Source organism: Pipistrellus hanaki (assembly GCF_964339955.1).
Source record: "Pipistrellus hanaki genome assembly, chromosome: X".
NCBI lineage: Eukaryota > Metazoa > Chordata > Mammalia > Chiroptera > Vespertilionidae > Pipistrellus > Pipistrellus hanaki.
In genome coordinates this window covers 66,427-84,303 of record NC_140524.1, presented here as the reverse complement: position 1 = coordinate 84,303, position 17,877 = coordinate 66,427, and the positions used below count along the sequence as shown (strand labels likewise).

Sequence of the window (17,877 nt, the reverse complement as noted above, 5' to 3'; positions counted from 1 at the left end):
GAGCAGCTGGTTGTGGAACGAACCAGAGCAACAGAGGCCAGGCCCGGAGCAGCCAGGCCCGGAACAGCTCGCTCCTTGCCTGCCCCTGCCCCACGGCTGCCTCTCAGACATGGCTGGAAACTTTTGTGGGAACTTGAGGGTCTGCTGAATCAAGTGATGAAGGCTTAGATCTGGATGTGTTGAGTTAGTATAGGGCTGGGATGTTGATCTGTGAGTGCCTTGGGTCGGGCCTGGATGAGGCTGGTTGACCTATTTGGAAATGTCTTTTGTGTGAAATGTATCATTGGGCATGTGGAGGTATTATTGATATGAGAAAATGCTAAGTAACTGATTTACTATCTGAAAAGGGATTTACTATCGGGGAAAGGGAGGGAGGAAGAGACTGAACATAAACTGCACCTATGGATGAGGACAATGGGGGATGGGGAGGGGGCGGAGGGTGGGGTAGGAACCTGGTGGAGGGGGGAAGAAATGAGGAACCTTTGTAATAATATGAACAATAAAGATTGATTTAAAAAAAAAAAAAAGAACTGTAAAGAGCCCTAGCCTAGCTGGCTTGGCTCAGTGGATAGAGCACCAGCCTGCAGACTAAAGGATCCTGGGTCCAATTCTGGTCAAGGGCACATGCCCAGGTTGTGGGTTCAAAATGCAGGAGGCAACTGATCCACAATCCTCTCTCATCATTGACGTTTCTTTTGTAAAAAATATATATATTTTTTTTATTTAGAGTTGAAATACAGTATAGTTTCAGGTGCACAACCCAGTGATTAGAAATTTATATAACTTACAAAGTTATCATCCTAATAAATCTAGTACCATGTAACACCATACATTGTTATTCTATCTCTCTCTTCCTCTCTGAAATCAATAAAAATATATTTAAAGATAAAATAAAATGTTAATAAATAAAATAAATGCCAGAGGCTAAAACCACAGGGCTGAAAATCAGCATAATATTGCCCAGCTGTTGGCCAAATGGCTCAAGGCAATCTCCTAACCTGATAATCCTTTTACTGTTTACCAAACTTCACCTTTGATATACCTGTATGCATTCCTAAAGGGCAAATGTGTATTCAAGTGAATAAAAGCAGACCAGACCCAGAAGTCAGAGAGCTTCCCACCAGAGTGAAGTTTCCACCTGGCCCCCCCATGCCTTCTAAATTCATATTTCTTGTCTAGTGTTTTCATTTGTGCATGGCCCCTACTTCAGATCATGAACCCTTGCTGCAAATGGATGCAGCAATAATAATATATACCTCATAAGGTTGTGGTGAGGATGAAATAAACTATTATATGAGAAATGCCTAGAACAATGTCTGACATATATAAGGTATATATGACTACAAAGAACAATATTAGTATACTTATTAGTAGTATCACCAAGGAATCACCATGAAGCATAACTTTTGCTATGAAAGGTCTCTACTGGCCCTGATAGAAAAAGAAAGTTCCAGTCCCCTCTGCAGGCCCATCAGGTGAAGGACTGCTTATAATATACTCTGAAGACTAAGACCCTAGATTCTCTGCTTCCTCCATCCTCTGTTCTAACATCCAGTGAGAAAATTAAATATAAAATTCCCAGGAATTGGAGATTTCCATTTTCTTGTCTTAAACAGCTCTTCTAAAACAAAGCTTAGAAAATTATATATATATAATTATATATATATATATATATATATATATATATATATATATATATATACACACACACACACACACACACACACACACATATATAATCTTGGAGTCTATCTTTAGTCTCATTTTTCATATTATCTTTTGTTAAAATATATTTTTATTGATTTCAGAGAGGAATGGAGAGGGAGAGAGAGATGGAAACATCCATGATGAAAGAGAATCATGGATTGTCTGCCTCCTGCATGCCCCCTACTGGGGATCAATCCTGCAACTAGGGCATGTGCCCTTGACCAGAATTGAATCTGGGACTCCTCAGTGTGCAGGCTGACACTCTCTCCAGCTAGGGCCAAAAAATATAATCTTTATTCCATATTTTTTCTAGTTACACTGGCCTAATGGTTGCCTCTCTGTGTCCTGGCATCCTCTGCTGGGTGATCAACACATACTGATCATGATTATCTATGATCATTAGGCCCACAATGGCCTAAGGGTTGCTAGGACCATAATGATTGTCTTTGCTCTGTTCTTTTCCCCTCTTTAAGTGTTATTCTCAAAGGCTTCCCCCCAGGCTCAAATTTTCCAGAAGGAGACCATAAGATCCAGTACACAGTTTATGACCGAGCGGAGAACAAGGGCACTTGCAAATTTCGAGTTAAAGTAAGAGGTAAGACTATTGCTTATTGGCTTTCCACCCTCTTTACAACAACAAAGGGAACCCTCTGTGAGCACCCACTATTATATGGATACGTCCCATCTTGGAATCATTTTTTTTCTTTTTTAAAAATAATTCTTTATTGCTGAAAGTATCACATATGTCTCCTTTTTCCCCACATTGACCCCCCCTCCCAGCCCACCCTTTCCTCCTGCCCCAGGCCCTCACCACTCCATTATCTGTGTGCATGGGCCATGCATATATGCATACAAAATCTTTGGTTGATTACCTCCTACTCACCATCTCCTGTCTTCCCTCTGAGATTCTTCACTCTGTTTCAAGCTTACATGTCTCTGGATTCTCTCCATTCATCCCTTTATTTTGTTATTTTTATTGGGATTCAATTCTTAATGCCTGAATTTCACAATATAAACATGGATGAGGTTCAGGGCTGGCCACTTAAGAGAGAGCAATGAACTAGTCTTACATGAGCCCATCTCCGGCCATCCTAGAAACATATTATTTGATAACCTTTACATCCCTGGGCTTGGGTGACCAGCTACCACCTTCAAGTACTTCTAGACTGGAGGTAAGAAGCCTTCTAAATTGGGCCACTGGACCATATTTTTGGTATCCTAAAACCTTGGGTCTATTTGGAAAAAAATTATTTTTCAAGTTTATTTTAAGCCTCATGGTCTGGGCAGCTAATTTACTAACTGCTTTTTTTAAATTGTAAAGATATTTATTTATTATTTTTTATTGTTTTCAGAGAGGGAGAAGAAGAGTTAGAAACATCAATGATGAGAGAAAATCATGGACCAGCTGCCTCCTGCACGTCCCCCACTGGGGATCAAGCCCTCAATCTGGGCATGTGTCCTTGATCAGAATCAAACCCAGGACCCTTCAGTCCATAGGCCAATGCTCTATTCACTGAGCCAAACTGGCTAGGGCTAATTACAAAAAATCTTTACTCTGTAGTCTTCTGTGTCAACTTCTTCATATAAAACATAGGACTAAACTAGTTGATCTCAATGGTCTTGCTGGCATGAACAATAACCATTCCAAGGCCCACCCCCTGGCCAGATAGCCATGACTGCCCCCTCACTCATTTCACACCATGATGTAGAAGCCTGATGACAAAGCTGGGGCATCTGAGATATCACTTTCCCTAGTTACTCTGGGGAGGGGAGCTCAACATTGAGAACTACTTGGGCTTGTGTTCCTACAGTCAAACGCTGTGGAAAACTCAACGCCCCCGAGAATGGCTACATGAAGTGCTCCAGCGACGGGGATAATTATGGAGCTACCTGCGAGTTCTCCTGCATCGGCGGCTATGAGCTCCAGGGTAGCCCTGCCAGAGTATGTCAGTCTAATCTGGCTTGGTCTGGCACAGAGCCCACATGTGCAGGTACGTATTCAGCCCACTCTGTCCCTGGTAGCAGAACCTGGAAATCCCTTGCTTCTGGATTCAAGTACAGGGAAGAAGGGTTTCATTCTACATGCTTGGAAAGGTTCAATGCAATCCCTCTTTTTTAAAATATATTTTTATTGATTTTAGAAAGGAAGAGAGAGAGAAAGAAACATCAATGATGAGAGAGAATCATGACTTGGCTGCCTTCTGCATGACTCCCCTACTGAGGATGGAGGTGAATGTTCAACCACTGAGCCATGCCAGTGCCAGCTGGGCAAATGCATTGTATTTATAAAGCATGTTTTATTTTTCATGTTTTCACTGCTGTATCTGAGGTAGGTGGGGAAAAAGAAATAAACCAGGCTACAGCCCTGGCCGGTTTGGCTCAGTGGATAGAATACCAACCTGAGAACCAAAGGGTCCCAGATTTTATTCCTGTCAAGGGCACTTACCTTAACTACAGGCTCCTCCCCCAAGTCCAGGCCTTGGTAGGGGTGCATGCAGAAGGCAACCAATCAATGTGTTTCTGTCAATTAATGTTTCCCTCTAATTCCCTCTCTCTTCCACTCTCTCTGAAAATCAATGGAAAAATATCATCGGATGACGATTAAAAAGAAAAGAGAGGAGAGAGAGAGAGAGAGAGAGAGAGAGAGAGAGAGAGAGAGAGAGAGAGAGAGAGAGAGAGAGAAAAGGAACGAAGGAACAAAGGAAGGAAGGAAGGAAGGAAGGAAGGAAGGAAGGAAGGAAGGAAGGAAGGAAGGAAGGAAGGAAGGAAGGAGAAAGAAGAAAGAAAGAAGAAAGAAAGAAAAAAGAAAGGAAGGAAGGAAGAAAGAAAAAAGAAAAAGAAAAAGAAAAGAAAGGAAGTTATCTCTTTGCTTCCCCATTTCATGTCCTGAAGTGGGAAGAATACCTAATGACTCTCTCCGACCCCTTTTCCCCATGTCCACAGATAATCCTCAGAACCTGTGAATAGGTTCCCTGACATGGCCAAAGGGTCATTGCATGAGTCTTGGTGTTAAAGATTTTGAGGTGAGCCAAGTATACTGTATTCTCCAAAGTGGCCCAATGTCATCACTAGGGTCTTTAGAAGAGGGAGGCAGAATTGCTGTTAGAGCCAGAGAAAATTATGATGGACACAGCCCGGCTGGTGTGGCTCAGTGGTTGAGCATCAACCTATGAACCAGGAGGCCACAGCTTGATCCCCAGTGGGAGGGGGGCAGTACAAGAGGCAGCTGATCCATGATACTCTCTCATCATGGATGTTTATGAATATTTCTATCTCTCTCTCCATCCATTCCTCTCAGAAATCAATTCAAATATATATTTTAAAAAATCTGGGGGTTCTGCCAACACCTTGACTAAGGCCAGGGAAACCCATTTCAGACTTGTGATGGTCAGGATTGTGTGAGGATAAATTGGTGTGTGTTAAGCCACTAAGTTCCTAGTGATTTGTCACAGCAGTAAAAGGAAACTAATATGGCTTAGAGCTCAACCAGGCACCCAAAGGCGAAAGAATATTACACTTGTAATCTTTTTCAGATATCCACATTTTTATTGCCCAGCATCTTACAGTTCTACTGGGGCTAATATTTATAATATTCAAAACAATGTTCTATTTATGGGTCATTTGTGTAACACAACACCAATGAATAGATTTTCATAAGGATCTAATATACACATGGAATATAAACTGTTAGAGGAATTCACCACTTAAATAAAATTGAATATTAAGGAGTTTGGAATAGTAATGTGTTTCAAAAATTTTTAGTCTTAAATAATGACCAAAACACCAACTTTCATTATATTTTAGATCTTACTGCCAAGTTCTAAGTGTTTGAAATAATATTTAGTGTTTCCAAAGTTCTTTGTGCTGTGGCAGCAATTCTTCAAATATCCCAGGAGAACCATCAGTCAGCACTCAGAGGAATCAAGAAAGAAAATTTTTATTATTCAGCACTGCTAGTCCAGGGCATTCTGATTCAAAGCCTGAACTGCCAATGGGGGGATGCTTTGAGAATATATATATATATATATATATATATATATATATATATATATATATATATTGTGGCAGGCCCTTCAGAGTGGGCTTTGTAGCTCTGTCTAAGTCAGTTAGAATGGGGCAGTAAGATTACTGTGTAACTACTGTGTTTCCCCGAAAATAAAACATCCTCCGAAAATAAGACCTACTTACAGGTTTCCTTCTGAGTGAAATATAAGACATCCCCCCGAAAATAATGCCCCCCCAGGCTCTGTCTCAGAATGCTATTGCTAAAGATGAGAGATTTGGTCCACTGATTTTGAAAGAAATGGAGTAACAAGAAATTCACCAGGAATTTCAGGAATTGGATTGTTATGATGATGTTCCAGAAGATGATGACATGATTGTCATTGAATAAATGAGTAAATTCTTGATACTGTAGGATTCACAGTTTGTCTAGTTTGTGTTGACAACTACCGTACTACCGTGCCGTATACAGGTAATAAATTTCCTTTATTTTCATTTAACAATAAATGTGTACCGTATTCTTCTTCATGGAAAAATAAGACATCCCCTGAAAATAAGACCTAGTGCATCTTTGGGAGAAAAAATTAATATAAGACACTGTCTTATTTTTGGGAAAACAGTGTAGATACTGAACTAAGCTGTAAACCCCCAAAGTTGCCTCTCCTATTTTCCTTCTCACTTGAAATATCACATTTTCTTCATGGCAGAAAATAACTCTCATGTACATTTTGGTAAATTATAACTAGAAATAATTCTAGTATACTCATAAGTCTTGATAAAACAATCTATCTAAATAAAGTAGATAAACTTTATTTAAAAAAAAAACTCAAAAAAAGGAAACTAATATACTTTCCCAATCTACCAGTGCTTCTTGAGAGCACCTGGTGAATAACTGCTTGCAACCGAATCTTTATCTTAGGGCCCACTTCTTACACAAATGGTTCTGCGTGTCATCATAGGCTAGGTGGAGCCAGAACAAATGGACCATTTCTTTCTTCCTTTCTTTTTAAGTTGTGACAGGCTTAAGGACACTAAGAGATTCTCTGAAAAGGAAATCAAGACCTGGGGTTGTAAACACACAATATAATATATAGAAGATGTAGTATAGAATTGTACACCTGAAACCTATATCATGTTATTAACCAATGTCACCCCAGTAAATTTAATAAAAAAATTTTAAAAAAAGGAAATCCAGTTGTTTTTCTTGCTTTTCATTTAGGCAGGAGTCTAAATCTAATGAGGTGGAAGCTATTGGGTCTCACCTCTGGATGAGCAATCTGGGGAGTCCTATAAAATTTATTCATTTATTATATTTTAAAATAAGTTTTTACTGTTGAAAGTATTACATATGTCCCCCATTGACTCCCTCCAGCCTCTTCCCCTGTCTCCCCCTGCCCCCCAGACCCTCACAACCCCATGGTCTGTGTCTATGGGCCATGAATATATGCATACAAGGATGAGTAGACCATTTCTAAGTTATATGGCCTTTTTTAATCACAGCTATGAATATCAATGTGGGTGTCAGAACAGCTGCGGCACTTCTGGATCAGTTTTATGAGAAAAGGAGAATCCTCATTGTGTCTACACCTACAGCCCGAAACCTGCTCTACAGGCTGCAGCTGGGAATGCTACAGGTGAGTTCTTGGGGCAAAGACAAGGAAGGGACCTCTAATAGGAAGGAAGGTCCCAGTTATTTCATGAAAAATAAAGGCCAGCAAGATATTTAACTCTAACAGGAAGAGAAGGAAAGAGCAGAAAATTATTTAAAAAACTGTGCCCATCTTTATCTATCTATCTATCTGTCATCTATCTATCTATCTATCTATCTATCTATCTATCTATGGCTAAGTGACCAACCGTCCATCCAACTGACCAGCTGGCTGGTACATAAGACACAGACTGGCAATTTAAAAATAAATGTTGACTCCCACATGCATGATACATATAAAGCTCTCACTGGAGCCAATCACTCATAACCAACTGACTGGTACATATGATGCACACTGGCAATTTAATTTTGTATTTTAATTTTATAATGCTATATATACTATTTTGAAATGTAATTTTTGCAGTAATATAATTACCACATAAATATTTCTTCTAATTAGTTTACTTTTAATATGCAGGAATCCATGCACCGGGCAACTATTTGAGATATAATTGATATTGTGTAAATTTAAAATGTACAATGCCTTGATTTGATATATTTGTATATTGCAAAATGATTACCACCATAGGTTAGCTAACATCTTTATCACGTCACATAACTGCCATTTTTTTTTGTGACGGTAAGAATATTTAAGACCTACTCTCTTAGCAACTTTGAAATACATTGAACAGTTCTATTAATTAAAATGACCATGCTATACATTCAATCCCCAGAAGTTATTAATTTTAAAACTGAAAGTTTGTGACCAACATCTCCCCATTTCTCCCATACCTCTGCCCCTGGTACCTACCATTCCAGTCTCTGTTTCTATGAATTAGCCTTTTATAGGTTCCATATATAAATGAAATCATATAGTTAAAAAAAAAAATTAAAGGGCAGCTTCAATGCCTGATCTGTTTACCTTGAGCTTTGGGCACTGGTACATTATAGTTATCACTATTTCTTTCTGGTCCTGGAGCATAACCTGATTAACATGGATTCCTCCCCAGCACAAACCCGATCATTTTTTCAATGAATGAAATTAGTTTGTCTTCAGTAATGAGAGTCACTAACATGCTGTCCAGGCCCAGATTCGTTGCGGAACCTGTCCCAGGTTCTTTGCTGAACCTGTCCAGCATATTCCCAAAAGTTTGGCTCAAGGGATAAGGGGAGTCCAGGAGCCCTCAGGCTCCAGATTCTACCTACATTATCCCCCTTCCCACCTCCTCCTTACCTTTCTCCTGGGAGCTCACTGGGAATTCAAATTCTCAAGCCCCATTCCAGACCTCATTTTCATTCAATCAGGTGATTCTTAATGTTATAAATAAGGCAAGTCCCCCAAGTCAGGGGTCCTGGTAGAACACAAAACATACCCAGGAGCGAGGCAGCAAGGCAAACATCTTTACTTCTACATAGAAGGGTGCACATACATGGTCTGGAAGTGTGTGCATACCAAGCAGGCGGTCTGCTCAGGATTTATAATCCCTGACACACATGACCTGTCCCTTGCTTTTGATTGTAGCTCAGGTGCAGTCTTTCATGATTGGCTAATTCAAAGGGAGAAATTAGCCTTTGCTGTTTCAAGATGGCGTCCCCCAGGGGAGCTGTAAGCCATGTGGCCAACATGGTGGCTGCCAAGCCACTCAGTCCAAAATGGCTGCTGTCTAAACTGTTCTTTGACAGAAAATATTGTTTATTCTCACACTAAGCATCTGGAAATTTGAGGAACACTTTTGTAGGAAATGTGCCTTTCCCAGCTGTGCAAATTGTGTAACTACTAAATGAGGCAACCAATGTCTTTATATTTTTTTTAAATATTTTTATTGATTTCAAAGAGGGAGAGAGAAATGGAAATATCAATGATGAGAGTGAATCATTGATTGGCTGCCTCCTGTACACCCCAGACCGGGAATTGAGCCCACACCTGGGGTATGTGCCCCGACCAGTTATGGAACCCGGGAATCGAACTATGACCTCCTGGTTCACAGGTCTGTGCTCAACCACTGGGCAACACTAGCCAGGCTTAACAATTCATGTTTTTAAGACTTTCAAGTCAGAGGGAACGGGAACAAGGAAGTATACCAGGCAAAGAAACAGGCTGGTTGTTACAAGGTTACTTTTCCTTAAGGACAGTGATTTTTCCACCCATGTGCCATGGCAGGCACACTGGTATGTGGCAAGAATTTATAAAACATGAAATATCTGCCTAATCTGCCTATCTAGTCAGGGGCAACCAATGTCTTTTTAAAAAACAACCACTAGAGCTTGTGCTTAGTGGTGGGAGCGACCGACGAGAGGTGGGGGGGGGGGGGAGGAGACATATGTAATACTTTAAACTATAAAGAATTTAAATTAAAGCCCTGACCAGTTTGGCTCAGTGGATAGAGCGTACATACGGACTCAAGGGTCCCAGGTTTGATTCCAATCAAAGGCATGTACCTTGGTTGTGGGCACATCCCCAGTCGGAGGTGTGCAAGAGGCAGCTGATCAATGTTTATTTCCCATCAATGTTTCTAACTCTCTATCCCTCTCCCTTCCTCTCTGTAAAAATAAAATATATTTTTTAAAAGAATTTAAATTAAAAAATAATTTAAATAATTTAAAAAACAACTAGATCCCTAGCTGGTTTGGCTCAGTGTATAGAGCATAACCTGTAGACCAAAGGGTCCCAGGTTTCATTCCAGTCAAGGGCACATAACTTGGTTGCAGGCTCCTCCCTAGTCCAGGCCCTGGTTGGGGCATGTGCAGGAGGTAATCAATCGATGTGTTTCCTTCACATCATGTTTCTCTCTGTCTTTCCCTCTGTCTTCCACTCTCCCTAGAAATCAATGGGAAAATATCCTCAGGTAAGAATTAACAAACAAGTAGATACTGAAAAGATTAAACTGAAAGTTGCTTGATTTTGTCCTTAAGCTTCTTTGCAATTAAGAGTGGCTAACGTGCTGAAACCAGTTTGGCTCAGTGGATAAACCAGTTTGGCTCAGTGGATATATCTTTAAAAAAAAAAAAAAAAAAGAGTGGCTAACCTGACTGAATGTTAAAGAGAGAGGATGTGCATTGTGGTGTGGACACAGTGCTGTATATTTGGGGGGAGGGTTTTTTTTTAGGAATATTTCTTCCTTTTTAAAAAAATATATTTTATTGATTTTTTTACAGAGAAGAAGAGAGAGGGATACCGATGAGAGAGAATCATTGACCAGCTGCCTCCTACACACCTCCTACTGGGGTTGTGTCCACAACCAACGTACATGCCCTTGCCCGGAATCTAACCTGAGACCCCTCAGTCCACAGACCAACGCTCTAGCCACTGAGCCAAACCAGTTTCGGCTTATGAATATTTCATTTATTTCAGTGAATACAACTATGTGTTTACAAAAATATTGATTTAATCAAAAGCTACAATTTTACTTCTCAGTTCAGCATTAATGCAATGAATCCTAAATCTTCATTCTTTTCATGTACTTGAAGAAATTCCCATAAACTCTGAACAACCATTCAAAATTTTTCAGGTTCACCTGGCTGGCGTGGCTCAGTGATTGAACCAGGAGGTCATGGTTCAATCCCCAGTCAGGGCACATGACCAGGTTGCAGGCTCTATCCCCAATGGGGGTGTGCAGGAGGCAGCCAATCTATGATTCTCTCTCATCATTGATGCTTCTATCTCTCTCTCCTTTACTCTCTAAAATCAATCCTCCTATATATAAAAAAAAGAGGCTAATATGCAAATTGTCCCCTTAGGAGTTCTACCAGGAGTTTGATAGCTTGCTATGACATGCACTGGCCACATGCACATGCACAGGGGGTGGTGTGGAACATGGCAGGTGACCAGTGGGGAGCAAGGGAAGGAGGAGGTGGGGAGGCAGGGAACCTGATTGGCCCTGATAGCCAGCCAAACCTAGGGACCTTACCCATGCACAAATTTCATGCACTGGGCCTCTAGTAAAATATATATATTTAATTTTTTTTTCATGTTCCTTAAATATGAACCCAATTCATAGTATCTTTAGCCCTAATCCTGACACCCTACCTCCACCCTCATATTCTCTTGTCCCAATTACAGGACTTGCTGTTCAGGTAACACAAGCTCACACCACTCCAGTGTGTGAGAAATTGGCTTTCCAGTCTATATTCCATGATCATACATTTTCTGACCTCTTCTGTTACATAAAAAAAAAATGATTAAGCAAAAACAACTTCCTTTTCCTGTATGTGGGCAAGCTTTGACTTTTATGAGTAAAACTTTATTGGGACACAGGCACACACATTCATCTGTGCATTGTCTACAGCTGTTTGTGAACCACTGTGGCACAATGGATTAGAACAGGCCATCCGGCTCTGCAGAGTCTAATATATTGACTCCTTGGACCTTTGTGGGAAAGATCTGCTGACCCCTGCCCTAATCTAGTTTTTTTACTTTGGGGACCAGCCAAATTATCAATCAACATCTTGGATTAAATGTTCAGCATCTAGGTTTTTATGTGACCTCCCACCACTCAATATATTTATATTTGTTTTTAATATATTTTTATTGGTTTCAGAGAGGAAGGGAGAGGGAGGGAGAAAGAACTGGAAATATCCGTGAGGAAAGATAATTAAGGATTAGTTGCTTCCTGCATGGCCCCTACTGGGGATGGAGCCTGCAACCTGGGCATCTGTCCTTGACAGCAATTAAACCCAGGACCCTTCAGTCTACCGGCTGATGCTCTATCCACTGAGCCAAACCAGTTAGGGCTATATTTGTATTTAAACCAGAGCCTTCAAGGGAAGTTTTGATCAATTTACATGTTTCATTTAGAATAATAAAGAAGTGTATTTTTACCTTTCCTAAGTCTTTTGCTTGTTTGTTTTTGTCTTACCAATTCTGTCATGCAATTTAGGGTTGTTTCAGTGGAATTGTCATTTAAAAAATGGTGTTCTAGCTTAAACCAGTTTGGCTCAGTAGATAGAGCATCAGCCTGTGGGCTGAAGGGTCCTGGGTTCAATTCCAGTCAAGGGCATTTACCTTGGTTGCAAGCATATCCCCAGTAGGGGATGTGCAGGAGGCAGCTGATGGATGTTTCTGGCTCTCTATCTCTCTCCCTTCCTCTATGTAAAAAATAATATATTATATAAATGGTGTTCTGCCCTAGTCAGTTTTGCTCAGTGGATAGAGTGTCAGCCTGTGGACTGAAGGGTCCTGGCTTCAATTCTGGTCAAAGGCACATGCCTGGGTTTTGGCCTTGATCCCCAGTGGGGTGATGTGAAGGAGGCAGCCAATCCACAATTCTCTCTCATCATGGATGTTGCTATCTCTCTTTCCCCCTCCTTCCTTTCTGAAATAAATTTTAAAAATTTTTAATGGTGTTCGAATAATTCAGGATGCCCTAACTGGTTTGACTTAGTGGATGGAGCGTCAGCCTGAGAACTCAAGGATCCCAGGTTCGATTCCAGTCATGGGCATCTACCTTGGTTGCAGGCACTTAAACAGTAGGGAGTGTGCAGGAGGCAGCTGAGCGATGTTTCTTTCTCATCAATGTTTCTAACTCTCCCTCTCCCTTTCTCTCTGTAAAAAAATCAATAACATATATTTCTTTTAAAATAATAATTCAGGAGGTTCATATCTCTTCCCCCACACACACACCCATTATGTTACATGGCCTGATGAGAGATCTCCTGGCACGGCACTGAATAGGCCATGTTCCTGTAGCTCTTGCCAAGGGCCAGCTCAGAGAGCTGAAACATTTTATCCTTGTTTCCCTTGCATTCTGGGATGTGGGGGACTCAGCAGGGGGTGTATAGGGTGGACACAAGGTCAGGTAGAGGGAATCTTGAAAAAATTGTGTCTCTTTGCAAAGACAAATTTAGAATCCTCTGAAGGTATTCTTGGACACTTTCTAGGAAATTTGGCTCCTGTAAAATCTTACCCCATCTGGAAATACAGAAACTGCTATTTTGCTTACATTTTCAAAATTCCATTGCCAAAGCCTTTCTGAATAATTCCTCTAGGAAGGTGTTAAGATTTTCCAGTCACTGGTTTCACCCTAGTTTTCAACTGTTTTCAGGACAGTGTGGAGTGGGCAAATAAACTTCAAAAATTTCTTTAGCTAGTGTGGTTCAGTGGATAGAACATCAGCCTGTAGACTAAAGTGTCCCAGGTTCAATTCTGGTCAAGGGCACATGCCTGGGTTGTGGGCTCCATCCCCAATAGGGGGCGTGCAGGAGGCAGCTGATCCATGATTCTCTCATCATCGATGTTTATCTCTCCCTCTTCTTTCCTCTCTGAAATTAATATATATATATATATATATATATATATATATATATATATATATATATATATATATGAAAAAGCCAAGCCAATTCTGTTTCCTTCATTTTATGATTTGACATGGATGTCTCTTTCTTCAGCCATGTTCACCCCTTCCCTACTTGTTTTTTTGTTTTTGTTTTTTCTTTTCCAGCAAGCACAGTGCAGCCTGGATCTTCGACATATCACTGTGGTAGAGCTTGTAGGCGTGTTCCCGACCCTTGTTGGCAGGATAGGAGTGAAAATTATGTCTCCAGCCCTAGCTCTGCAGCTCAGGTAGGGGGAATGTCCTGTTCTAAAATTTTCTCCCTACAAATGTACATTTTTCTGATCAGGTTCCCTGGTTTCTTTCTATTCAGTCTTGATTCCAGGTAAACTTCAATGTGTAATTGCTTTTATTATCTTCTTTTACCTTTCAACCAAGTCTTTTACCTTCTAACCAAGTCTTTGTTCTTTTTTCCCCAGTTGTTGGGAGTAGGACGGGTAGAGGAGAGCCTGCCCAAAAGGTTTCTCCCTCTCCCCCACCCCACCAAAAAAAAAAACTACCCTGTATCCCTGAAAATAAGACACTGTCTTATATTAATTTTTTCTCCCAAAGATGCGCTAGGTCTTATTTTCAGGGGATGTCTTATTTTTCCATGAAGAAGAATACGGTACACATTTATTGTTAAATGAAAATAAAGGAAATTTATTACCTGTATACGGCACGGTAGTACGGTAGTTGTCAACACAAATCAGACAAACTGAGAACCCTACAGTATCAAGAATTTACTCATTTATTCAATGACAATCATGTCATCATCTTCTGGAACATCATCATAACAATCCAATTCCTAAATTTCCTGGTGAATTTCTTGTGACTCCATTTCTTTCAGAATCAGTGGACAAAATCTCTCATGTTTAGCAATAGCACTGTCTTTAAATGAGTATTTCTTGTCAATGTAGCCTGCTCGCAGTGCATTTGCAATGCAACTGTCAGTGATTTTCTCCCATGAATTCTTCACCCAAGTCACAACTTCTTGCAGTTTAGGTTTCACAAAGTTTCCACGCTGATTTCTCTCCATTCTATTTTCAATGTAGTCATTAATTTCCATGCGCAAATTGTCTTTGAATGGCTTGTTTATTGCAATATCAAGAGTCTGGAGATAGGCCATCATTTCTGTGGGAATCATTATCTGATCTATTTTTCTTTCATGAAGAAATGTCTTCAGGTCTTTAGCATGATGAGTGCTGGCTGCATCCCAAACTTGCAGACCTCTTTGGCTCCCTCGCATAACAAGCAGCAGCATTAAATCGACCCACTTCCTTATAACTGTTTGTGTGGCCCAGGCTTTTTCAGTTTCAAGAATAAAAACACCCAAAACACGTTCAATCTTTTCCTTCTTGCCCTTAGAAATGATTAAAGGTGGGATTTTAGTGCCATCCAGACGAATTGCCAAAATACAGGAAGCACGTGCACTTTCATAAGCAGTGGAGGGAATGTACACTAAGGAGGCACCCCACTGTTCAATTGTTGTTTGAGATGATTGGCCCATAAACACTGCAGTTTCATCCATAGCAATCATGTTGGAAAGATTGTATTTAGAGAAGTCAGCATCATCAATAAAGGACTTGAATGCAAGTGCTCGCCTAATAACTTGAGTATCTTCCAACCTAAACAATGTTGTAGATCTTCTTAAAGACAGTTCACTTCGCTGAAGGAAATTATCCAGCCAGAGTTGTGATGCTTTGAAGTCTTCGGTGGCTATGTAAAACTGTGGTGCCATTGCAAGGGCAAATTCTTGAATCTGAGCCCTATTCACAACCAAAGCCTTTGCTCTCCTGTCAACAACCCATTAACAGATCAGGTCTTCCAGCTCGGAAAATAATGGTTGCTGACCTGATCCACACATGTGCATTTTAGCATTTCCTTTTTCCACTTGTTCAATGAGGTTACCATACTCTGCTTGCCATTTTCGGACCAATCGGACACTTAACATCTTCTCTTTGCAGTAAGCAGTAAGATTTTGGCCCCAAGAGTCTCCCACGATTCCTTTCTTGTACTCCACGGAGTAGCTTTTTCTTTTTGCTCACATTTCTAGGTGTAAAAAAAAAAAAACGGAATTGGGGTATCAAGGTGGGGGGAGGTGGATCACTTAAAATGACACAGGGGGGCTCAGAGGGGGGAATCAAAGTGGCACAGGAGAATCAGAGGGGGGATTACCATTTCAGTAACCCCTTTTGATCCTCCTGTGTCATTTTGATTGCCCCCTCTGATCCTCCTGTGTCATTTTAAGTGATCCCCCTCCCCCCACCTTTGTGCCACTGAACACCTTCACCAGACATCCCTCCTACCCCTTTATCAAACATTTACCCCCTGGGGCCTGCCTGGGGACTGTCACTGGGCTTGTTGGGGCCTGGATCTGGGCTGGAGCAAGGTCTGCCACTGACTGAGAACCTTCAGTCATCATGAGGGAGGCTGCGAGAATCAGGTAGTGTCACCAGAGACAGTCCAGCACTCACCACCTTCGCCGTGTCCCCCTGTTCTTCTACACGCATCTGCGAAAGTCTCCTCCACTCTCATGCCCCGCACTCACCACTCATTCCGACCTCCGCTCTGCCTCCACACAGCAGTGACGTCAGGACTCCGCGTAATGTCACTGGTTGCTAGACGCCAGTCAGGGCGGCCCTAGCGACCAGTTTACGGTAAATTAATTTTCATTCTGAGACAGAGCCTAGGGGGTCCTTATTTTCGGGGGGATGCCTTATATTTCACTCAGAAGGAAACCTGTAAGTAGGTCTTATTTTGGGGGAAACACAGTAGATACTTTGGGTCTGTCAGATGCTCTTAGATGCTCTTACATATCTACTTATATTACTTTATAAACATAACTTTGGGAAATATTTTTAAAAATAAATCTTTATTGTTGAAAGTATTACATATATCCTCTCCCCCCACCCCACTGACCCCCTCCAGCCCCTCTCTCACTGCCCCATTGTCTGTGTCCATAAGTTATACATATATGCATACAAGGTCTTTGGTTGATTACCTCCCACCCACCCTCCCTCATCTTCTCTCTGAGATTGGGATTCTCCATTTCTAACAAGATTCCATGTGACGGACCACACTTTGTGTAGCAAACGTCTCAAGGCTGATCCAGTCCTTTGTGTTATGAAGTTTTTCTCTGCACATGGTGTCATTATAGGGCTCTGGTTGTGTGGTTGGTTGGTTTACCAGAAAGCTTAGAAGTCAGGTTTGACATATTTCTCTCTCTCTCTCTCTCTCTCTCTCTCTCTCTCTCTCTCTCTCTCTCTCTCTCTCTTCTCTCTCTCTCTCTCTCTCTCTCTCTCTCTCTCTCTCTCTCTCTCTCCTTTTAAAAAAATAATTTTGTTGATTTCAGAGAGGAAGGAAGAGGGAGAGATAGAACATCAATGATGAGAAAGAATAATGGATTGGCTGCCTCTTGCATGCTGCACACTAGGAATCAAGCCTGCAACCGGCCATGTGCCCTTGACCAGAATTGAACCTGGGACCTGTCATTCCACAGGCCAACACTATTCACTGAGCCAAACTGGCTAGGGCTTGATGTATTCTTCTCTCATTTAAAAAAATATATTATTATTGATTTCAGAGGGGAAAGGAGAGGGAGAGAGAAACATCAATGAGACAGAAAAATGGATTGGCTCCTCCTGCACGCCCCCTACTGGGAACTGATCCTGCAACGAGGGCATGTACCCTGACCTTGAATCAAACCTTGGACCCGTCAGTCTGTATACCTACACTCTATCCACTGAACCTAACCAGCTAGGGCTTGACATATTCTTCTATTTTTCTGCCCTAGGCTGTTGCTGCGAATCCCGCTTTACTCCTTCAGCATGGTGCTGATTGATAAGCATGGCATGGACAAGGAGCGCTATGTCTCTCTGGTGACCCCTGTGACCCTCTTCAACCTGATTGACACATTCCCACTGAGGAAAGAGGAGATGGTCCTGCAAGCGGAAATGGGCCAGATGTGCAACACCTGATGTGACGGTTCCTCTCTGTGTAGTCCATCTTCTTTTTCTACATAGTGCTCAGCACCCAGAAAGTCCTTAAGCATATCCTTGATGTACAGATTTTTATTTGTAATTTTGAAATTCTATTTTATTATGACCTTTCTTTGCATTTAAAAATTAGCACGATGCTTTTTATACTTTGACATTTTCCAAAAAAAGATATGACTATATTTACTATTTCTAACTTTTTTTACTCCAT

The 17,877-nt window shown here is 41.1% G+C and overlaps 1 protein-coding gene across 4 annotated transcripts in view; it reads left to right on the top strand.

Annotated features, from left to right (window-relative positions):
• Positions 1 to 17,648, top strand: part of SRPX (sushi repeat containing protein X-linked) — a gene marked incomplete at its 3' end in the record, with an annotated part of 76,283 nt that extends 58,635 nt beyond the window's left edge. For 3 of the 4 annotated variants that reach the window (XM_084870682.1, XM_084870683.1, XM_084870685.1), the window contains 5 exons: positions 2,181 to 2,302; positions 3,519 to 3,698; positions 7,210 to 7,343; positions 13,798 to 13,919; positions 17,465 to 17,648. In XM_084870682.1, coding sequence (XP_084726808.1) covers positions 2,181 to 2,302; positions 3,519 to 3,698; positions 7,210 to 7,343; positions 13,798 to 13,919; positions 17,465 to 17,648 — 742 coding nt within the window. The remainder of the gene's footprint in view (positions 1 to 2,180; positions 2,303 to 3,518; positions 3,699 to 7,209; positions 7,344 to 13,797; positions 13,920 to 17,464) is intronic. The other variant, XM_084870684.1, reaches the window with a different exon arrangement.
• Between the last annotated feature and the right edge of the window lie 229 nt (positions 17,649 to 17,877).